General features: G+C 37.3%; 1 protein-coding gene across 2 annotated transcripts in view; it reads left to right on the top strand.

Annotated features, from left to right (window-relative positions):
- Positions 1-25,014, top strand: part of Gpc6 (glypican 6) — a 985,788-nt gene that overhangs the window by 878,043 nt on the left and 82,731 nt on the right. For both annotated transcript variants that reach the window (XM_070002744.1, XM_070002743.1), the window contains exons 5-6: positions 5,991-6,121; positions 22,643-22,786. In XM_070002744.1, coding sequence (XP_069858845.1) covers positions 5,991-6,121; positions 22,643-22,786 — 275 coding nt within the window. The remainder of the gene's footprint in view (positions 1-5,990; positions 6,122-22,642; positions 22,787-25,014) is intronic.

The raw sequence follows: 25,014 nt of genomic DNA, 5'->3' as shown, positions 1-25,014 counted from the left end.
GTACTCTGGAAACCTTTATTCTCCAGGTTAAAGTCAATCTGTTGAGCAAAGTGTTATTTTATATCTCCTCTTCTTGATATGTATGTCTTAGTGAAACAGAAACCGCAGGAGTCCCTGCAGTTGGACAGTTTTCAATCTAGTCCCATGCAGAGATCAGAGATGGTGTAGCTCCTCGTCTCTATCTTTACTCTTCATGGAGTAAAACCAAATTTCTTTCTTTTTCCAAGCCATTCCCACATCTCTGCACACACACACACACACACACACACACACACACACACACACACACACACACACACACACACACACACACACACACACACACACACACACACACTCCCCTTTGGGACATATACTTCCTTAACCTGAGGCTACCAACCTTAATATTCTGTGAAGCAGGGGCAAGTTTTTTCTATATATTCCCTTCAGGGCAACATTTTGTCTTTTTTCTGAACCATCACCATATTTGTGAAATTGTGGAATTTGGGTATTGTTGAGCAAATAGGAAAGAATTATTTTTGTATTTCTAACAAATGGTTGTTTGCTCCAGTTCTTTATTTCTACAAAATAAATTGTGCTCCAATGTGACAAGTAGCAACTGTATCATCAGAAGGTAGCGAACTGGATTAGAGATTCAGGCAAGGCTCAGCCAGCTGATTCTTCTACTACCTGCCATGCTGACTGGGGTCACTACTTGGTAAATAGCAGGTGGATAGGTTGGTCTGGAATTTCCAAGATGGATCCTCTCATAGCTCTATACCCTGGTCCCTGCTGGGACTGTCACCTGAAGTGGCCACATAGGGCCCAACCAGGTATAACCTCAGGAGAGGAGGTTTGCAAGGGAGAACATGGAGGTTGTCTTAGACACTAGCTCTAGAAGTCTGTCACTATATCTGACTAGTCACAGCATTCCTTGAACGTAACCAAGATTCAAGGGGATGGGACATAACCTCCACTCCCAGTGGAAAGAGTGCCAAAAATTTTATAGTCATCTGTAATTGCCAAAGAGGCACATCATGAGAAAATAATTCAGGCTCATAGTTCTCAGTAATGAACTCATCTCTCTAGGCAGCTATTATCTAAACATTAACCAAATATACATAGCAGGACCAGCTCTGCATCTTAAAGCTACCCATTTCCATTAGTAAATGGATAACATTATTCCTCACATGGATTTCTGTCAATACTTCACCTCCCCCCCCCCAAAAAATGTTGCAAGTTAATCCTCTCTTTTCTATTCATACTACCTAGTTGTGCTGACTTATAAAAGGCTAAATTGTTGAGTGTTAAAGAGGTGACAGAAAAGGTGGTAATAATTATTAAAGCAGAATCTTCTGTCATTGCACATAGTACCACAATGAGGCAGATGTTGTCATAGTTTCCGTTGCATAGATGAAAAAAATAGTACTCTGTGGCTGAAGGGACTAGGACATTTTCTCCTGGGTATTTAGTGGAAGGGCCTGAATAAAAACTCAGGCACTGACTTCACAGCCCTTCTTTCTTTCCCTACCACAAAGTCTGTGCTCATGTAATCCTAATGCCTTGGCCTACAGGTGCAGCTTTACCTGCAACCTTGTCTCATGCCTTTGAAAGGACAGCTTCAAATCTCTCCGTGTGCAACAATAACTCTATTATACCAGCTGTTTCTAACCCTGTATTTTTATTCTCCATAAGGAGAAGCAATATTGTTTAAAGAGAAACAAAAGTTGAGTAACACCAAAGATTTGTATAGACACAAGCACCTCATCATTAGCTCACATACTCTGACTGTCCTCATTTAATTGTCGAGATAACAGCTTTAAGACCATAGGTAAAAAGAATACCCCAAAGATATTTAAATATGACACAGATAATTTTGATAGCACAGGATGGCAGCCTCTGAAGCAAGTTAGGGCCATGTTATGACTTAATTGGTTTCAGAGAAACTTAACCAGCTACTGTCTTGGTGTCTCAAAACTATTTTGTGGTTTTCTGTAGTTTGGGAGGAGTAAGATTTCAGCTTGTCCCAATGCATGAGTTTCCTCAGCCTCAAGGGAGAAGGAGGCTGGCCTTACACTCGGGGTGCATGATGTGAGAGGTTTGCCAGGCAAGTGGAAAGCCAGTTTGACACACAGGGATCTACCAGTCAGCTTGTGGACTACTCAGACTTTCTCTCCCCACTGGAGTCTGCAGCCAGATCCACCAGTCAATAATGCCTTTTCTGAAATCTAGGGCCCAGTGGTGACTTTCTCACTTTGTAATCCATGGGAACTAGACTCCTACCAGCAGCAGGTGATGTAAGTGAAAAATCTTGGAGAAGTTTTCCAGAAAACCATATTTTCCTTTCATGCCATGTATATTTAGAACAAAAAGGGAAAGCACAGGTGGGTGATTCCATTATCTAGATGTTTGTGGTTTTGAATCTAAGTGGCTTTTTTTTTTAATATTGTAAGCATCTGTGTATAATTTACTTGTATAGGTTTATCTGGCCTTTGGCCATCTAGTGTATTTTCACAAACAACTATGTAGTAGGAAAATACATGTATTTTCTGCCACCTTTCTTCCCATTCTTACAATGAACCTATATATAATATAAATCTGTGTTATTTTATGGAGATATTATACACATACCTTATCTGAGCTTTTCTGGGAATTAGAATATTTTGTGTATTTTTGGCTTAATGAACCAAGTATTTCGATGCATTTGTGTGCATTCATAACTGCTGAGTGATTTCTCTCCATCCATTTTGATGAAGAATTTGTGAAATGCTTTGTCTTTAAGGAAGAAGTGGGTGGAATCTGCTTTCAACAATTTTTGAAGTGTATAATTCAGTATTGTTAACTACATGCTCATTGTTCCTTTGTAATGATGATCCTGATGTTTCGAGCTGAAACAGTATCTTCATATTGTAATTTTTTAAAGAAAGAAAACTACTAATAGGCTAAATCATATAACTAAACCTCTTTTTAAGAAGTTATATTCTGACTATGATCTAAATTAAGTGGAAAAATGGATACGTGCATTAAAACAATTATACTCAATTGCTTTGTATAACAAAGCAAGTGAATTGACATAAAGCAATGGAAATAGAAGGACAGGAAGTTTAAGGTGGGGCATTTGGCTCTGTATTTTATTGCCTCCTGACAGTAGGATCCACAGGCTGGCAGGCAACTAACTGAGAGAAAGCATCAACCTGAGCACTATTATTGTAGTTTGGGGAAACAAGTTTTTAAGCTCAGAATCGACAAGGCTAGCTAGCATGCTGGACTTATACAACACCAAACAGGACAGGGAACACGGCTTCAGTGGAAGAGTACCTTTCTAGCAAGCACAAAATCTGAGTACAAACCCCATAACTCCAAAGAAGAAGAAAAAAGGAAAAAGAAAAAGCATCAAAGGCTGAACTCACCAGGTTATGAGGAGCCAACCCAAACAGGCCAGATTGAATCTGCTTTCTGACTTTTATTACAACAAATATTACTTCACCAACTAAACCTATTCATGTTGGATATATATGTGTATGTACTCATTGGCTACACATTTTATTCAAATGCACATATAACGGGGCTGGGAAGGTGGCTCAGTGGTAGAGCCCTTGCCTTGCATGCATGAGGCCCTGGGTTCGATTCCTCATATGCAAAAAGAAAAAAGCTGGAAGTGGCGCTGTAGCTTAAGTGGTAGAGTGCTAGCCTTGAGCTGAAGAGCTGAAGGACAGCGCCCAGGCCCAGAGTTCAGGCCCCACGACTGGACCCCCCCACCAAAAAAAAACACACATATAAAACACAATTAACTGGTAGCCATCTCAGTTATCAATTGCTTCCACTACATTTGCTGGGTAATTTCTTTTTTTCCCCATATAATGATTTCCTGATGGTTTTCCTTTTAAAATATGTTATCTGTCCAGAGTAACCTGTTCATTCATTAGAACTAATCATCAGGGGGGACCTGCTAGGAAATTTTGTTTAAAAAAAAGGAGGTTTTTTTTGATAAACACACAGTGTATATATAAAGACACAAAAGAAGTAGACAACATTCATTCACCTATTCTTCCAAACCTTAAGGAATAAAACATTCAATATTGAAATATTACAACCAAAGTGCATCCTCTGTTCATACTGCCATATAATTAACTCATAAGATCTGGAGAAATAGCTGTTTTCACTTGAGCCCCTGCTGTGACATACATGGATACTTCTGCATCATCTAAAGGAGAAAAAATGAAAAAAACATGGAGGGCCTCTTATGAGACCTTTTGTTTGTAGGTATGCTTTTTGGGTCACCCACATAACAATGATGTGTGGTACATAGTGAGGGGTCGGATGGAGGATGCTCTCCACTGCTCTGGGCTCTACCACGGAAGAGAAGAATTCACTCTTGCGCTCATTCCGTGGAGAGTACAGCGACAGCTCAGAAGTCTGGGGGAAAAAACACTAGTTGATAGCTGTAAACACTGATGTGGCTTTAGAAAGCCTTAGGCACTTTAAAAACAGGAGTCTTTGTTTTCCAGACAGTTCTGTATGTCCTATAAAAAAAATGTCATCTTAAAACATTTCTCACCCATCTAATTCATAGCTACTTTATAACCCTGAGAGTTTTTCATTGTGGACTTGGGTTGAACATGGTTAGATAAGCAATAAAAATAAAATTTGGTTTCTTTACACCCCACTCTAAAACAGCTAAGTATAAACAGTGTTGTACATTAATAATATATTACATTTAGAAAGTAGATTATATGATATATGTGCTCTATATTTCATTGCATGCTTAAAATATTCATGCACAGAGGGAAAAAATATAGAGTACATACCACACTGTTTATAGTGTTATTCTGGGAAGTAGGATTATGGTGTATTTCTCCTCTGTTTTTCTTTTCTACATTTTGTGACTATTGGATAATAAACGCATATTATTTTGCAAAAAAAACAGTGTTGAAGATTAGTTTCCATAAGCTATAACAATTGAAAATGTTGACATCTTTTGAGTCAAGAGGTTAAAAGTCTACACTGTACTGTTTAGTTTGCTAGCTACTGGACTCAAGGGATTATTTTTAATTATATCTAAATAAATTTTTTAATCCCTCAGTCCTGCTATATACAGACCTTCTTCTACTGTCAAACTTTCATTATTACCAAAAAAAAATTCTAATGCAGATTCTGGGTGGACAGTGGCTCATCAAACCATGTTCTGGTTACAAAGAATGGATGCTGTAGAAAGGACATCTGTCCCCACAATACACACAGAGAGAATCCTTGTCCTCTGTGGCTTAATAACACCAAAGATTTTTCTCATAGCCATTCAGCCCTTTAGAACAAAACAAAGCCTGATTGCTCCATCATAGCTCTTGTTTCCATGCCATCATTACAGTCTCCTCCGGGAGTCTCATGCATTCTGAGTAATAGTTAGTTCCACTAAGTTCAATACATCTTACAGACATTTGAAAATACCAAACCAAGTAAGGGAAGTTCCCCTTATCTCCCAAGAAGTGTTGAAAATCAAAAACAGAAGGGCATGCTGGGTAGAAAGGTAGCACAAAGTAGGAACATGTCTTTTGGGGAGAAATCCAGAAATGCTTCACACAGGTAGATTCACTTGACTGGCATCTTGATATTTGTGCACCCAATTTACAAATCTGCATTCTTTTTCCTCTAGTATTTTCATTTTCCCTACACTCAATTCTTGATCACATCCTATTTTCAAAATGCAGTTGATTGCTGACCTTATATTGCTTTTTATTTCACACAAAATAGGTAGCTATGTTCAACTGTGTGCATTTATACTAATTTTCTTATTTTCAGGTATGGTTCTGTGCAGGTAAACTAATCATAAATCTTCGACTGAAGTAAAAAATACTGTGATTTTTTTTAGTTGTCTATTTTATTTTCGACTATGGGAAAGAAAAATGGGAAAGATTGACATTATCTTTCAGGCAGTCATTTTGAAAATGGGTGAATGTAGATTAAGTAGCTGGAGCTCCTGGTTCTTGGTAAATCATGTCTCTGTGTTTTTACAGATGCAATGCTTTTGGTGGCAGAACGATTGGAAGGGCCATTCAACATTGAGTCGGTCATGGATCCTATAGATGTCAAGATTTCTGAAGCCATCATGAACATGCAAGAAAACAGTATGCAAGTGTCTGCAAAGGTACTTGCATTAATAACATTTCTATAAATATATGTACATTATACAGGTGCCATAGCATAAAATGAAATAACACAGTATGCCAGCTTGGATTATAAATTATGCACTGCTTTTCCTATTGACTCACAGATCTATTACTTCATTAAAAAATGTCTGACAAGGTGGCATTGAGAAGGTACATTCATTTTGAGTTCCCAACTACTCAATCACGATGAAATTATTGGCTACCCAAAACTTCTGGTGAGCCCCAAGTATGCTGACTAATCTCTCACATATGTGAGCAATTTGGGGGGAATTTTCTTTCCCAATGTTTGTGATTTTCCTGCACACCTTGTTCTTTCTCTAGAAATGTCTATTATGTCATCAGCTGTGTACCTGAGACATACATGGTATATGTTCAATTGTTAATAATTCAACATCACTTCTTCCTTTTAAGGCTAAAGTATAACTTTTATTAATGGACCTTCAGGGGAAAATGGTCCTTTGTATGAGTCAAACACATGTTAAAAGGCAGAAGGTAGCTCCCTTTCATAAATCATACGAGATGGAGCTCCTGGGTTTGCACCTGCAGAATACAATTACCAGGTGCACAGTGTCTATTTGTCTCCATCCAGCTGAAGATAAACAGGACCCACCTTAAACCAAATGGTGAAGTGCAATGGGTCTTCAGCCTTGATAGTGCCTCTTTTCTGCACAAATGCCCCTCTGTTCTCTTTATTAGTCTCCTGTAATGAATCCCTAACCACCTCTCTATCAGTCCTTTAAACCTGGTGATGGAGTGATCACATTCACACTGAAACATATCAGTTACCATAACCTATGTCGCCGGCACCACCAGCACCTGGAAGTGGATATTTCTGGCTTGCTGAACCATAGGGATCAACCATGTTCATTGCTCCTCCACCATGCCTCTTTCTCTTGGAACCATGCGGCCTATCTGGCTATAACTTTCCTCTCTTTGGCATCCATTTGTTCTTCTTTCTCATGCTGGTGAATCCTCATCTCTTCTTCCCTTCTACACCCTTTTTCCTCTTGTCTTGAAGCTCACTCTGTACCAGCAACCATGAGTGTTTCCATGATGGGAAGCAAGATGTGTATTGAGTGCTTTGGGCAAGGAAGTGTAGGGTCTATGAGTGAACAGGCTCCTAGAAGAATGTGGCCTGGAACTCCAGCAGGATAAGGTAGAGGGAGAGAAGAGGATGAAGGTCCAAACAAAAAGCCCTGAATGTAGATGTGATAGCTAGGCTTTCATTCCAGTTTGTTTTGGTCTTTTATTGTCTGGATACCACCTTTCAAGTCTTGCATTTTAGTATGATAGCTACCTTTTTATGGATGTTAGCAGTTTATTGGCCTGATATTTGTAAATGGTCTCTTTGGGCAAGTAAAATTATGTAATGCACTGCGCAAAAAAGGAGACAATTTTTTCCTTTTATTTCCTTTTTTAAAAAACTGTATAATGTTCCTCAAGTTAATGGCAGTGATGTGAAACTGAATATCCAAAGTGTACATATATATATATATATATATATATATATTACTGTGCTTCAAATAAATAGAAAACATAGTTAATACTGATCTTCAACTTTGCCACTCATGCCTCTATGCACATTAAGGTAGGTTTTCTAATTTGAGAGTACCTCAGTCTTTGAATAGCATGTGCTGTTTTCTGGGAAATGTACCTGAAGCTTAAGCATTGCTTTCTACAAAGAACTACCGTCTTGTTTTAAAAAGAAATGTATTTGGAAAGTAGTTCATGATATATTTGACAATATAGGAAGCAATCTGGTACAAGTGGTTATGTAAGCAAAGCTGAATTGTAATCTTTATTCAGGAATAAGTATATGGAATGGGTATAAGCTATTGGTAGGGGGTTTGGTTAAATAGATCTTTCAAGGCCCTGTGATTTACACTTTCTTTGAAAGTTTATAAAAAGTAGAAATATCATTTTGTCACATTTCCCCTACTCTTGTTTTTAAGAACAAATTCCCAAGCTCTAAAAAATGGCTTGTACTACATTTTAGCATTTGAATTAAAGATTGTTAAACATGAAAAAAGAGAAATATATCAGGCAAAGAGTTCTATGAATAGCTTTCTTCAATTTTTAAATGCTTTGTAAAAATTATTTCAAATACAATCAAGAAGGGGGAGAGATATTACAGAGCAAAAAGAAAATCATGGTTTCCCACAAAGGTCGCCTTGGGTGGGTATGAATCAAATTGGATTAGGGGTTGGTGGAAAGTCGAGTAAGAAAAACTTTGGTCTGGGTTTCTTGCTCTCCGGGAGAGAGCTGAGCCAATAGCTTAGTAGACCTATTTTAGGGCTTTAATGAGCTTGGGGTTCTCAATGTAAAGGATGATGTTCCAAATTACTCAACTTTTGGGGCTAATAGCACACTTGGGGTTTGCACAAAAGACTATTTTCTTTCCTTAAAAAAAATCAGATCTATTACCTTTCACATCTATTACCTACAAACCAATTAGTGTTGTTTGAGAGGCCCCGTCTCCCAGCAGTGCGGGAGGAATTCAGGACGGCTAAGCTTGCAGATGTTTGAAATGGCTCTGGAGAATAGGACAGGTTAAAAAAAAAAAAACAAAAAACCTTAAGACCAAAGTGTCTAGGGCCTGAGACCATTATCAGACTTCTCAGAAGTAGGTGTTTGTGTCAGTATATGCTCATGTTCAAGTCAAGCATTGCTATTTTCTTTTCAAATATTCATCCAGCAAAGATGTATTGAGCATCTGTGTGGCACACGTTGTTATAGGCCTGCAGCATACAGGAGTGGTCCAGCTCAACTCCTCTCATCAAATGCAGTAGAAGAGACAGACACTAAATAGATAAACAAGTATACCAATAAACACACAGATATAATGCCAGACAATCAATACAGGTAATAAACAAGCTCTTCCACCCCATATGACTAATTTTGACAAAAAGTTCCTTTTTATTTTTTAAAGAAACCTTACAAAAATGTTCCTCTAATGATAACTGCTTCCTAATTAGTCTCCTGACTTTCTCTGGAATCCGTCAGTTTCATCTTTCACCTAGCCACCAAAGTATTTCTAAGACCTGAAGGAAGTATATTCCTCTCATCTGCCTTTCAGTAGCTCCCCTTGAGATACTGAGGATTTGAACTCAGAACCTTGTATTCACGAGGCTAGCAATCTATTAGAGACCAAACCTCCAGTCCTCAGCAGCTCCCTCTGTACCTACAGAGGAATCTAATTCCTGCTCAGCCTTTGCCTGCCTACCTGTGACCCATTTTCTCATCACTGGGCTCTGTATTCACAGCTCACCATGAGGTTTCCTCATAGTTCCTTGCATAGACTTGCATAGACTCCTACCTGTAACGTTTCCCACCACTGACTTGTCAGTCCCTCTGTAGATCCCTATCACAGCGTGCAGTGCAGATTGACAATATGACCAGTTCTGTTTGGTACTTGTTCCCGGACAATCTCCTAATTTCCTTTGAGGGAAAAACTCTCCTAGAACTGGGATCATACTGTTGCAAAGTAGCTAGGGCCAAGTCCAGCCCTCAGCACATTGAAGTCGTAAACAAATGCAAATGTAGGCAAATTGTTGAATTGTTATTTTTAATGGAACACCCTTAATAGTGAACTCTACACAACTTTAAGAAAATTCTCTAAGGGAAAGAAAAGAAAAAAACCTACGGAGTTTCTGCCTTTGAACTTCAGATATCAATACATAAATCTCCTTCCTCTCTTAGCAGGGAAAATAAAACTGATTTCACAAGATATCATTTTCTGTAATAGGAATGATTTCAAATCTAATCCGGGAAAAGATTGGTTTGTCAGATATAATCTAAATTAAGAAGGAAGACTTATTAAATTGCAATTGAAACCATCCATTCAATTAATAGTTATTACAGACCAGAGTAGAACCCATTACAGAAGAGCAGGACAGCCTTCAGTTACTTAATTTTCTCTTCTTGAGTCTCCAAATCAAATAAAGACCAAAAAACCCTAGAAAAACAGGAAAGAAAACAAAACTATTTCTGTTTCTAGCCATTGAGTTTTAGTTTCCTCATCTACAGAGGTGTTGTTTATCTAAATGTCCCTTTCCAGCACAACACTTTGTAGTTTTACAAACACATTTTTTTCATTAACTATTCAATTTTATTTTTCCAGTCTCCAAGTTATTTTCTTTTCTCTAGATCTTTTTTCAAAACATTCACACATTAAGTAATATCTTGAGAATTCAGATGCAGAAAACACCTACTTTTATTTGTGAAGACATTGTTTAGAGTTTTACTATGTATGTGTGTGTATGTGTATATACATCTATATATATATATATATATATTATATGGGAAAAATTGATCCTTTGTCTCTCTGGTCCTGATTTACTTCACTTAACATAATTTTTTCCAGGTCTTTCCATTTCTTTACATATGGTACAATATTCTTTCTAATGGACAAGTAAATTCTGCGATAGAGAGAGAAAGAGAGAGAGAGAGAGATAAAGCTACAGAGATAGATATTACATTTTCTTGATTCACTCATTCATTGAGTGGCTTCTAGGCTGATTACATCCTTGGCTATGGTGAATAGTACTGTAATGATTATGGTTGTGCTAGTGGCTTTACTGTACCCTGATATAGTAGTAACATAAAATTATAACCTTGGTAAAGTAGCATCAAATCACACACACACACACACACACACACACACACACACACACACACACACACACACACACACACACACACACACACAAATGTAGCTTTCCTATATGCCAACAATGAGAAGATCAAGGCTGAAATCAGGAAAGCAATTCCATTTGAAATAGTCTCAAAAAACATAAAAATGTGTAGGAATTGGGACTGGGAAAGTGGCTCAATAGTAGAATGCATGCTTTGCATGCATGAGGCCCTGGGTTTGATTCCTCAGCACCACATAAGCAGAAAAAGCCAAAAGTGGCATTGTGCCATAAGTGGTAGAGCACTAGCCTTAAGCTGAAGAGCTGAGAGACAGCACCCAGGCCCAGAGTTCAGGCCTCATAACAGACCAAAAAAAAAAAAAAAAAGTAGGAATTAACAACCAAGGATGTGAAGGACCTCAGCAGTGAAAACTATAAAAATGTAAAGGAAACTGAAGAAGACCTAAGTAAGTGCAAAAACTTTCCATGCTCCTGGATTGGCAGAATTGATATCATGAAAATGGCAGTACTGCCCCAATCTATAAACTCAATGCAATGCCCACTAAAATCTCAACATCATTTTTCAATGACATAGAGAAAACAATCCAAAAATTCATTGGAACCATAAAAGACAAAAGTCATCCTTAGCAGAAAAAGTAGTACTAGAGGTCTAACAATATCAAACTTCAAACTCTACTACAGTATTATAGTAAAGAAAACTACTTTTGGAAGCCAATGGCTGATGCCTGAAATCCTAACTACTTGGGAGGCTAAGATCTGAGGATCACCATTTCAAGCTAGTGCAGGCAAGAAAGTCCACAGGATCCTATCTCCAATTAACCACCAGAAAATGAGAAGTAGTACTTCAGATAAAAGTGGTAGAGCACTAGTGGTGAGTGAAAAACTCAGGGAGCTGTCCCAGGCCCTGAGTCCAGGCCTCACAATCAACAGCAAGAGAAAAAGAAAGAAATAGCTTAATATAGGCACAAATGCAGGCATGAGAACAAATGCATGCTCTTCCCTAACACTTCATTTTACATATGGAAGAAACAATTCTTTTTTGCTTAGTTGAATTCATAATATACACTGCAGAGAGAACTCAACAATAAGGAATGGCAAATACTTTAAAAGTTTGCCAGTATTCTCTTTAAAATATTACAGAATAGTAGTTGTCCGTCAGAGTTTGATATCAGACCCATCAAAGATCTGGCTGTTACCAGCTGTGTGATTGAGGGGGTAGGGCAGAGGGGAGGGAATGTATATATTATCTAAACTCAATTAGATAATTGAAGACTAAAAAGGTTCTCAAAGAGTTGTTTGAATGAAACAAGGATACAATTCATATAAAATGCTTCTCATGTACTATCTAAAACCACTCCTAAAGGTTAAGTATTTTCATGGTTACCACTGAAAATACCTATATGTTTAAGGTGTCATAGTACTCATTCTCTGCTGTTTAACTTGTCCACCAGAGTCTGTGGCTCTACTTTCATTATCTAAGATCAGAAAAGAAGATTAGATATCCTTACCCCTGCACTTAATCCTATGACTATATAGTTATTTTCAATTGAAAATTATTTCCTAGAGGAGGAGAAGGACCTATGTAGATGTCCAATGTGAGCAGACTCCAGGAAAGAGCTGCTGGTGGCTGTTGTCTACACCTACATTACCACAGGAATTTCAATGCTCTATGCCCAACAATCTATTATTCTTACATTGAAGGAAAAAGATTGGCCTACTTCATTGACAGATTGTCTGTTCTTACCTGCATGATCTCTGAGAAAAAAAATGGACATACTATTTATAAAGCTTTATGGTCTATTTCTATTTCTCCTTTAGTTTTGTTTTCAAAGGAAAATCATACAGTCTCAATGATTCTAAATTTACAAGATTTTCTCCGGTTTATTCAAATTCAAATTTTGTATTCCATCCATCAATTGTAACATTACTTCAAGGAATAGTAACCTTGAACCATGTTCTATTCTCTGATTTCTTCACTACTGCATAGAAAATCAGGATCTGTTCTATTTCTGTTTGTAACAAGGCCATATTTTTCAGGGAAAGGCATCTTTAAAAAAAATATATATATATATATAAATGAAAGTTTAAGAAAAATGCTTATAATGCATTTATAGGATATATATCCAAAGCAAACTACTTTTAATTCCTCTTCTATGTAGAAGAGATTAACATTTTTCTCATTTTGATGAGAAAGGAAAACTCCTGATTATTTCTAACCTTTGGAGATTTATCTTAAGATTTTCTTTCAGTTTAACTTCACAGAAAACGATGAGAAGATTATATTTAATGTAGTCTACTCAAAAATGGATGATTGAAACTCAATTTCATTTTCAACACTCAGTGTGTTCTTAGGAATAAGGGAAGACATTTTTCCTGGATCTCCTGAAATTTCCCTTCCTACTTTTGTCCTAGTCTCCTGAAATTTTTTTTTCAAGTTTATATAGGGAACTCTCCACCAGTCTGTATTTCTCATATGCAGTGATGATTGTACTAGAAGAATGGCATGCTTCTTCCCATTCTCACATAAAGGACCTTATGTCCAGCTCTTAGCATTTCCTTTCTACTAAGGTGCATGTGATCTGGTTTGATTCTAAAGGAGTTGTTGCTTCTGTCCTCTCTCTGTAGTTATGTAAAAGAGCCAATTCTGTGAGGGAAAATAAGCTAGCTTATGGTTTTTCCCAATTGCTCTAGTGTAAATACACCTACAGTGGCTGGTTTCAAGTTCCAGTGTGATATCACTGAACACAACATAGCATCTTATGATATAATATTCCATTCTTTTATGGGTGGTTGGAACAGATAACTTCAAGATCATAGACAACACTAAAATAATTAGTGCACCATTAGTTTGGAGTATATACTACCCTTAATTTTAATATAATATATCATTTTAAGTTAGTAAAACTTAATCTTTAGTAAGTTGCTCGTGTTTAACACTTGGTACAATTCCTGAAAATTTAGCAGGTGATCTCATGAGCCAGTAAGAGCTAGTTCCAGGATGGATGCTTTAGAAAGCATTGTAGACTCTCCAGTCTGGGTCACTTACCACATGTAATGACCTGAGTTCTTGTCAGGACCAACATGGGATCACGGACATAGCCAATTTTCACATCCCCAGCACTCATTTTTTGCAGTAGTGACACTTAACATATATTGTTGAGTCCTGGCTTAAATGAGGAGTGGTAAAAAGCTGGGCTGAGCTCCTTCATATTCTGCAAAGTGAACAAAAAGAACTGCTATAAAACCTACAAGCAAAAAGCATTTGAAATAATCATTTAACCAGGCAGAGAGCCCTAGGGCTTCTTTTCTCTCCATATCCTAAAACACATTGCATTCAATTCCTTGAAACTCTTCCCTTCCTGTTCCCCTTTTGGGAGAAAAATATTAAGTCAAGGTGTTCTCTATTTAAGGAAAGTAAAATGTTCAAGAGGGAAAAAAATACTCTCCCTAAGCCAATGGTAGGAATTTTATTTTTAAAAAATTTAAGAAGTATGGAATACATCTGATGGATATTCTGGATCCAAACTGTACATGCATCAGGAGTACATTTTTAAGTCTTAAAACTGACATGGTGGCTGGCTTTTAAAAACTGAAGCCAAGAAAAGGAGCCAAAACTAAAACTAATGACTGGACTTGATTCAGTAGAATCCAAAATCCTCTCACAGGATGCTGGTCCCATCCTGGAGTTTGAGTTTGCCAGAGAAGTTGGCTGAGAAACCATTGCAATCCATCTTTAAGGAAAGAAAAGCATGAGTCAGGGAGAAAAGGACAAAGGAGAAAGAAAATGGGAGAAGAGGAAAAGAGAAAAGAAGGCAGAAGATGAGAGAAGAGATTGTTCTGAAATGAAGGCCAAGAAAATGTCTTCTTAAGAGACAATCCAAACAGAAATTTCCAAACAAAAACCTGGACCTTTAGAACATTTGTGCCATGACTATAATGATTTTTATAACTAAAGCACAAAGTTACCAGTGAAATATTTTGTTTGTATAACAATTCTTAGGAAATTAGCAGAAAGCTGTTAGGACTCAGAAAAATAAATTGTGTAAACTTGAACTCTAAAGCTCCATCTTAATTTTATATAATAGTCATGATAGAGCTCCTGTTGCCACTAACTTCGAACAAAATGATTTTTAAAAAATATTTTAAGCCAGGTGTCCGTGGCTCACATCTATAAATCATAGCTACTCAGGAGGCCGAGATCTGAGGATCACGGTTTGAAGCCAGCCCAGGCAGGAAAGCCTGTGACACTCTTATTTCCAATAAGGAACCCTGAAAAAGCCAGATTTAGTGCTGTGGCTCAACTAGCCTTGAGCACAGAGAGGGATAGTGCCCAGGCCCTGAGTTCATGCCCCAGGACCAGCTATACATAGTCACTGCTGTTGATACTGATAAGAAATGTCTGCCAGAACATGGATTTCAGCCACAAACTCTGACTTTGAGAAAGAGCCTACTATTCTGTACAAAAACTGTGTCTCTCTACCCAGGCTGTTTTTGCTATTTTGGTTAGGTTAGTATCAGGAGGGGTAATATTGTATAAAGTACAAGTTACCTGCTACTCTAATGTAAGCAATGGCCATTGCCTGAGCTCAGAGCTTAATCACAGTACTTCTCCTTCAAAGGATTAACTGTCTACACTCTTAGTTACCCACAGTCAACTGCTGTCCAAAAGTAATAAGTACAAAATTCCAGAAGCAAACAAGTCATCAATTTTAAATTGTGTACCATTCTGGATAACATGAATTTATCACATGTCCTTTGCCCAGTATATCCATGCTGTATATGCTGCCTGCCTGTCTGTCGCTTGTAGCCACATCTGGTTATAGAATGACCGTCAATATTATAATGTTCAAAGAACTCTCATTTTACACAATAATGATTTTCCCAAAGCAAAAGAATATGATAGTTTGGATATACTGCAGAGAAGGTATAACGTGCTTCTTTTAGGTGAAAAGTTATATAAGTGTAGGGAAGACGATACACATATGATTTAGTACTAGCTGTGGTTTCAGGTATCCATTGGGGAGGGGTATCCTTGGAGCTTAACATTTCAAATAAGGGGGAATGTATGTCTATTGCCTGTAGCTCTTACCTCAGCCCTCACCAATCAGAGAGCAAATCTGACTATTCCGTGTACAAAGTCATCCACTTTCTAACTGGCTTCTCAACTACAGTCAAATAATGAAGCAGCAGGATGTTTGGTGCTAGTTATTACTTTAATTAAAGTTGAAGGTTTAGTTTGCTTTAATTTGGCACATTAAATGGAACAAAAATATCTTTGTGTGTGTGTGTGTGTGTGTGTGTGTGTGAAGATTCTCTGATAGATTCCAAGATACTACTTTCTTGCTGTGTCCTTCTGTAGAAAAGGGCTACAAAAGTCCCCTAATATCCTTTTTTAGGAACTATTCCCATCTTTGTCTCTCAAAGACCCCAGATCTTAATAGTAGCACCTTACAGGGAAGTTTTAACAAGTGAATTTGTGTGCAAACCTAGGGCTTGAACTCAGAGCTGGGGTGATTTCCCTGAGTTTTTTTTTTTCACTCAGGGCTGGTGCTCTACTACTTGAACCACATCTGCTCTTCCAACCACAACCCTTTTTCCAGCTTTCTGAGGGTTAATTGGAGGTAAGAAATTATAGACTATTCTGTCCTCGCTGGCTTTGAATCAAGATCTCAGTTCCCAGCCTCCTGAGTAGCTCGGATTAAAGATATAAGAAAATGGTGCCCAGCTAAAATGTCATTTTTTAAGCATGGACTCATGATTCATTTTGCAAACCTGAACAAGTATTCATCCTTGATTTTGAAAAGCTAATTAATTATTTGAAATAGTCTAAAGAGTTAGCATCTACCTAACACATTCAATACATGGTTTTCCTTTTTTAACGTTTCCCTCTCATGATATTTGCCTTCAAAACAGTTTACAAGCTAGGGTAATTATAGTTAAAAATTTCATTCATAATCTTTCATTTCTGATTGTTTAAAAAAACCAAGTATGTGCAGAGAACTCATAGATTCTGGAATACTATGATAAGCAAAATGTATAAAATCCTATTCTTCAAAGAGCTTAAATTACCCCCCCCCAGAATGTGTACATTATTATCTTATCTAATTATTGGTTATGTCAGTTAAAAATCCTACATTTTTATACATCACAGTTTTCAGTGTCTCGTGTGTACATCTCACCTTTTATTTGTGGTACTAGGGTTTGAATTTATGACCTCATACTTGCTAGTCAAGTGCTCAACCACTTGAGCCATATCTCCAGACACTTCATCCATTTTATTTTCACACTACCCTTGAAACTTGGGGAGACCATGTGATAGCAAGGTAGTATGAGTTTAAGGGAAAAGAGGGAAGCTGGTATCCCAAGCTTTTAGGCTCTTATTTATGAGCTGTTATGGTTTAATGTAGGTTTGCACACAAATTCACTTGTTAAAACTTCCCTGTAAGGTGCTACTATTAAGATCTGGGGTCTTTGAGAGACAAATATGGGAATAGTTCCTAAAAAAGGAGATTAGGGAACTTTTGTAGCCCTTTTCTACAGAAGGACACAGCAAGAAAGTAGTATCTTGGAATTTATCAGAGAATCTTCACCAGATAATCTGCTGGTGCCTTGACATTGAATTTCAAGAACTACCTTTAAGAACTCTAAGAAATACCATTCCGTTGCTCATAAATAATATTAAAAATCTCGGATATTTTGTTTAGCAGTTTGAATGGCCACATTTGGGCCAATTACACATAGACCTGAGCAAATATGAGAGTTTTTCTTTCCTTGGGTATGAACATGGTAGATTGGAATTCTCCTGAAGAGTTAACAAATACTTCAGTCATTAGCACTGTAATATAAATTAGAATCAAATAAGTAAGCAAAACATTACTTTGAAAACATCAAGTCTGACTAAATCTATACAGCACTCTAGTTCCATTTGCAAGTTTCAAAACAGTGCACAAAAACAGAAACATCTTTCCTACTCTAAGAGCTCCTGGTGAAAATTGGGGGCGGAAGGGATTTTCTTTAAAAACACAGGAGATGAGACCAGGTTATATATGCAAGCACTGCTTCTCAGGTTTCTAGTAATGACTTTGTTAAATATATATTGAGCTCCCAGAGACCATGTAGAGATTAAACAGACAACGAGATATAGGTGTAGAAGTATATGTGTGTTCTGGAAAAAAACATACCACACACACCCTGTTAGCTTAAGAAAAATACTTTAAAATGCTGCAATATTTTGGTCCTCAATACTTATATTTAAAAACTTAAAGCACGGCACCTAAACCCAATATATCACACTTCCCTGCCCTGCTCTTCCTCACTCCTCCCAAACTGTAAAATGTCTCTTCATCCAGCACTTTCTATCTTAATGTCAGCTGCCTTAATCTCAGAATGCCAATGTACTTCTAAGACATTATCTTGGTAATCCTCTTAAGAGAGCGGATTCAGGAGCCAGATATCCTCCTGATATTCAAACATCTTTTGAGTCAGCCAGGTAAGAAAGATAATTCCTTTGAACATCTGCAGCATTTGTCTACATCGGAGCTTTCAAATACTTTCTGGAATTATCTAATTATCCCTTTCAATATCTCTTGTGGGAAAGCCAGCAGGAGATAACACTGCCTGTATTATTTTTTTAAAGGGGTAGACCTAATGATTTAGTCTTCAACAAGGGGATTCGGCCTGGCCCTGGCGCTACCTCCTCTAGAAAGGACTATCTTATTGTAAAGAGAAGACAATAGTGTCTGGAAATGGTATTCTCTCAAATTAAAGGTTACCGGTGGCAGATTTGCATCACAAATGCCTCCAAATAGATGCAGTTTTTATTTGAATCACTGCTCCTCCTCCTCCTCTTGGCAGGTTATAACCATCTCCCTGATATAGCTCAGAGCTTGTTCTCCAGACCACCAATTTTGTGAGAAATTCCTGGAGAAAACATTGCCAAATAGTTTGAGGGCACAGAACAAATATCAACCTTCCTTTTAACGAGTCAGAACACAGAATAGCATTAGCAAAAAGACCTAATTTGACACAGAAGCCCTTGTAACAGCTTTGAGCTCCTTGCAAATAAGATTGTGTGAAAATAGTGAAGAAACATCAGCCCAGATGTTTCTCTTCTTTCATATTTCCTTATTCAGGAAGCAAAATTTCTGGGCAGTACCATTTATACAATGATATCACTAAGTAATAGAATCAAGCACTTGCTTTTCTAGATGTTGGGTTCTGTTTTCCCTGCCTGGTACATTATCTTGGATCACTTTAGCTTATCTGTGTACTAAGTAGTATTATTACTCCCACTTGACTGAAGAAACTGAGGCTGAGAGAGGAAGCTGTAAATATAGGCATGGCCTTAGGCCAGCCCTAGCTCACCCCAACTTATCTCTATACTTCCCCTTGATAAACACAGTCAGTTTCAGGGCTTTAAAATGATCTTTAGTCTAAGGGTCCAAAATTATACCTCCAACCTTGACCACTTGATCTACTGACTTTCATTTAACCAACCAAAGGCCTTTAGCTTCACATACTTTTTCATCTATTTCTTCTCTTCTTCAAGAGATCAAATATAAGGGAATTAGGTCACCAGAGAAAGGGTTCATTGGACCTTTATTTTAACCTAACCCTAGGCTTCATGAGCCACAGAACTTTAACGACATTTTCTTTCTGTTTTAGCCAACTCAAAAAATTGAAATCACCCTAATTCCTTACATAAGAAATTTTTTCCTTTCAATTGGTGAACCCTATATAGTTTTTCAATTTTTTTCTAACAGATTGCATATAATCTTAGTCTTTCAGGCAGATATAACCAAATACAATAAACTAAGTGGCTGAGGAACAACAAAGTCTGTCTTTCCTTAAGACATCAATCCTGTTTATGAGGACAACTGATCAGCTTCCCAAAGCCCCAGTTCCTATAACTTCACCACACTAGAAACAAGCTTCAGTTTAGAAATTTAAGAAGGTCAAGATTTCTTTTGTATGAGACTAATACAGGGGTCTTTTATCAGTACTAAGCAAAAGCAGGGCAGTTGGCATTCTGGTACATCTTTTCAATTCTCCTTGGGAAGTTTTGTCAAATACCGAAAATCAGCTGTGAATGCTAAGCTTAGAACTTCCTTCTAAACTGACCATTTCTCTTATGACAGTTCTGTTTTTCTAAAGGAATGATAAAATAGATGAAGAGACCCTTTAAACTTGACATTAACATGACATTTTTATGTAGGCTTCTACCTGCCTATGGGATGAACTGTGGTTTCCCAAATAATTAGAAGTCTGTGTTTTATTCAGTTTGGATCATAGACCCAGCAATCTCTCTCCCTCACCAAATCTCTCTATCATCAAATCCCAGCCTCCCAAAAAGAATGGAAAGAGACTAGGCTATGTTAATTAACCTATGCCCTGTAACAGTTCAGTCACAACAAACAACAACAACAAAAATCTTCATGGCAAGTTTTTTTTTTTTTTTCTATTCTGATGAATTGTCTCACCGAAATACTAGTATTCTGGCGGGCCATCACAAGTTCCTCTGATTTAGCTTTTACCCAGACAGCAATTAAAGGTTTATTAACTCTTTCAGTCTGGGCTTCAGGAACTTTCCACAAGGCCACTGCTGTTTTGTTGCCTTGGGCTTTATGCTTTTTAAAAGTCAGTAGTCATTTTCAAAGCAATCCAAAATAGCACATGCAACAGATCCCCGGAGCTTTGGAAATGTTAATACTCTTCCATCAGCAACGACCTTGCCATGGGGATGTGATTTAGGCACCAGGAGAAAAGGGCCCACTATCTTTATCACACTGGTTTATACCATCAACTTCAGAAATTGTAAGAGAGAATAATCAATAGTGTGTTAAGACCAATCTTAAAGAATGCCAAGACAAAGTACTCCTGCTGTGCAAAATGCTGAGTTGAAGGAGAATTTTGGAATGCAACAGAAGAGAAATTAGCTGTAGTGGTAAGGCAAAATGAATTGTGTGTGCCTCAAGATGGAATTTGTCATTGGGAATGACACTCAAGGGCTCTCTCTCTCTTTCTCTCTCTCTCTGTGCCTACCTCAGTAGAATTACATACTATATATGATGAAAAGTGCTTAGTTTAAACAACAAGAAATCAAATAACAAAAACAGAAGGAATGCCAGAAGGAATATACATATGCAAGTTACGAATAAGCTCACATAGTCTTAAATTTTTTAAGTATCTATGAAGAGATTTATACTCTATATACAAATAGATCTAACAGCTTGATGCCATTGGCTCACACCTGTAATCCTAGCTATTTGGGAATCTGAGACCTGGAAGATCAAGATTTGAAGCCACTGCAGGCAGAAAATTTTATGAGACTCTTTCTCCAAAATAACCAGCTGAAAACAAGGCTAGATGCAGTAAAGCTCCAGCCAAGCAAGCAAGCACAAAGAAAGATAAGAAAGAAGGAAGGAAGGAAAGAAGGAAGGAAGGAAGGAAGGAAGGAAGGAAGGAAGGAAGGAAGGAAGGAAGGAAGGAAGGAAGGAAGGAAGGAAGGAAGCAAAGAAGGGAGGGAGGGAGGGAGGGGAGGGGGAGGGGAAGGGAAGGGAGGGGGAGGGGAAGGGAAGAAGGGAAGAAAAACAAAGTTAGACTTCATCAAAATGTCCTGAAATGTTTTTCATAAATCTAGGAAAAGTATTACATCTTGATAACTGGCATGAAGTTTCTGCCTTCTAGAAACAGCAGAGGAAGGACTCCCACACCACCCTGAGTGAAATCACTGTGAAAAAGAACTGGCAACTCAGTCCCTAAGTTCATTACAATAGAATGTTTGATTTCCCATGGCAACCCTAATTGTGACAAGAACAGCTGTCAACAAGAAAATGAGAAGAAACTGTCATTATATTGATTTCATCCACATTTGCTTGTCCTATTTCCACACCATTGCTCAGGAGAGTGTTTTCAAAGAATTCTTCCAGTAGACGTGTTTGTTATTCAAAGGGAAGTCCCTCAAGTTATTTGGCATTATATGTTACACATGAAATACATTTGTCTTGATAACACGAATCCCAAAGAGGTGTTTACTGAATGCCAAATTCAAGTATATGAATGTATCTGGCAAGACCATTTAATCCTAAAATCATCCTATAAAATACCTATTATAATACCTATTTTTAATACAGTTGATTCCCATTATATGCCTTAGTTACGTCCAATAAAGTCCAGGCAGACACCAAATGAGCAAAAACTGAACCATGGTTTCTACTGGAAATATAGGTTTGGGCTCCTATGAGCCACTGGGTACATTACTACTGACAAGCCATCAGTTCATAACATTGTTCTTTGTGTATGTGTTGGTTTAAGACACTTTTTAAAAGATGCATATACTGATGAACATTTATTTGATGACACAAGATTAGATTGAAGTTTAGGTAAAAGGCATGTTTTGTTGGTTTGTTTGTTTTTTTTAGTAGACATATTTCTTGCTTCTTATACTTAAGAACACTAGACAGTTATTTAGCTCTATGCTAGGGAACCATTTAAATGGTGAAACAACCAAGGAAAAGAACAAAAATTGTGACAGCCATGGTCATAAACAGACCACAAAAGTGTATGTGTTTACGGAATGACAGCTGAAATAAGAATAGAGAGCATCACTTGGTTTAGCAGCTGCTAACAGACATGGATGTTAAACCATGCTAATGTTTCTCCCTATGTCTATAAACAAAGTACTGAGCAATGGTGTGGGGTCTTCTTACTGGTTTGTATGTGTTTCAGTTTCAAAATGAGAGTTTACTGGAGGTCCAATTCCATGTAAGACATGGGAAAGGCTGTATGGCACACATCTGTGTCCTAGTTTTAAGAGGACATTCCAAAGTAACTTCTCTACCTCTCCAGGTATTCCAGGGATGTGGCCAGCCCAAACCAGCTCCTGCTCTTAGATCTGCCCGCTCAGCTCCTGAAAATTTTAACACACGTTTCAGACCCTATAATCCTGAGGAGAGACCCACAACTGCTGCAGGCACAAGCTTGGACCGGCTGGTGAGTAACTCCCCCATATGAATGAACGGAGAACACACTCTCTGACCCTAGGCGCTCATGCTGCAAAGCCAGGTTAGGGGATTCTAAAGCGGTTGATTGTAGAAGTTATCTCTTTCTTACATCCACACTGGGTCTTCATTAGAATAGTGGTCAGTAATGGAATTTTTTTTTTTAGGTCATGAATTAGATTAGCTAAGAAATCTTATATCAATCCTCTGGTGCAATGGCCACGTTTTCAACTTCATAATTCTTCTGAAATAATTTGAAAACTCAGTTACCAGTTCTTGCAGAGATGTAATTACATTAGCACATTTCTTATTCATCCGCTTCATTTCTTTTCTTAAAATGGCTATTTATTCAATGATGATAGAATGTTACTTTATTATGACTTCTTACATGAGGTTTTCTATTTGAAGGTCTGCAAAGAAACCCTAAATCATTGGGCATTTTTTTCCTTCTATATGTGTTTTAAAGGTTGAAAGCCTTAGAAGTAGTCACTCTTTGAGTTGTTTAAATGTGCATCATGCACAGAATGCTATCATCAGAGCAATTTACTTGGAAATTACAACCATAAACATACTAAACACAAATTTTTGAATGTGTTTTAAAAGCCAGATTTGGCATAGCAAAATTAAAAGCTCATCATTTCAAAGAAATACTGCCTGATAATATCCTATTCCATTTCTTCAGTTTATAGTACTATAAAGAATTTATATACCTGTAATTGTTAGTGCTGTTTACATTGCTTTGTCAATTATCTTGATGTAAAATTAACAGATAAAAAAACCTGAAGGTGCTAAAGCATTTGAACCATGTCTGATTGTGTCATATAAACCCAGGTCTTAAGAGTTGCTGGTTATGAAAATACTTTTATTAGTCACTGTTATAAATTACTTTATGATTTCAGTTAATATCCTTCTACAGTCTAAAACTCATAAGATTAAATTGGTTGTGTGTGACCTCCATGTAAGTATACTTCAGCATTTTTCTCTATTAAAAAAAATCTAATGAACTTACAACATAAAGAGCTGTCCATTAAGTGTCAAAATAAAAGGCAACTGTAGTTGATAACTGCTGAATTGTTTGATAACTGTGTTACCATTTGTTAGCAAGTAATCCTGCTTTCTGTGAAGGTTTGGGGAAAGGGTATCATATGTAATTGTTTCAACCTATTTTCCTGGCTTATTTCTATAGTCTACCATGAATTCAGGAAAAGTTTAAAATTAGTCATGATTTTTCTTTTAAATAGCCAATTCAATTCTGCCAAACAGCTAGCCTATGGTCAAAGAGTGATGTTTTTCTTTCGATTCTTTCATTTGGGTTCTCCTTTACAAATTGCTTTGTGTATCTTGCTAACAAGCTGCACAAATGATGAGTTTAGGTTTGATCCATTTCCCTGCATTTTACTTGGCTCTGAGTCATTAGAAGAGGTTAAGTCTTTCAAGATTTTTACAAAATCTAATTCAAGAACTGTAGTACATGTCAGATGAATAAATTTTACAGACATGATGTGAAAAATAGTGCCTGCAGCTAACAATACTGAATTATACACTTAAAAACCTCTGAAAAGGATATATCTCATTCACCTCAGGTTTGAAAGTCTGATAAATATGAAAATTGGAATTGGAGCGTTTTTAAAGAGAAACTTAATTGGTGACCTTAAAGACGCCCTCAAATAACAGGATTTTGAAAGTATTAGCAGATAATCAACTGATTGAATATACCTTCAAAATATGTATGATTATTTTTTTTCTGAAAGTAATTAGTAATAGCTAATCATCAGGTCAGAAGTGAAACCCAAAGACCAGACACAGCCAAACATTATCACAAAACATTCTTTGGTAGCATGTAGTACTACTTCCTTGTCGTTGTGACTTCACAATAAGTAAGAATTGCGCTTTGACTCCTTATTTTTATTGCATTACATTCTGATCCCTTCCCCACCTGTAAGAAATTAGAAATTTGTAGTTCACAGCCAGTGGACTGAGTCACCAGCTCCTCCAGAGATTAAATAAGTGTCAGGTAGTAGGTAAGCCCACACAAATTACTTTATTCCTTAGCTCCTAAGAATGAGAAGTGGTTTCCACATCAAAAAGACCTACCCTAAGGTTATTCCTAAGAAACACAAGGTAGGCCCCAAGCTAATATCTCTCACCATTTGAGGCCATTGGTTCCCCCAAGGCTTTTGCCTTTTAAAGGCTGGATGTTCATTGGAACAGAAGAAAGAA

This window comes from Dipodomys merriami, unplaced genomic scaffold (assembly GCF_024711535.1).
Source record: "Dipodomys merriami isolate MVZ:Mamm:240054 unplaced genomic scaffold, mDipMer1.0.p SCAF_6, whole genome shotgun sequence".
Lineage (NCBI taxonomy): Eukaryota > Metazoa > Chordata > Mammalia > Rodentia > Heteromyidae > Dipodomys > Dipodomys merriami.
This window is presented reverse-complemented; position numbering and strand designations above follow the sequence as displayed.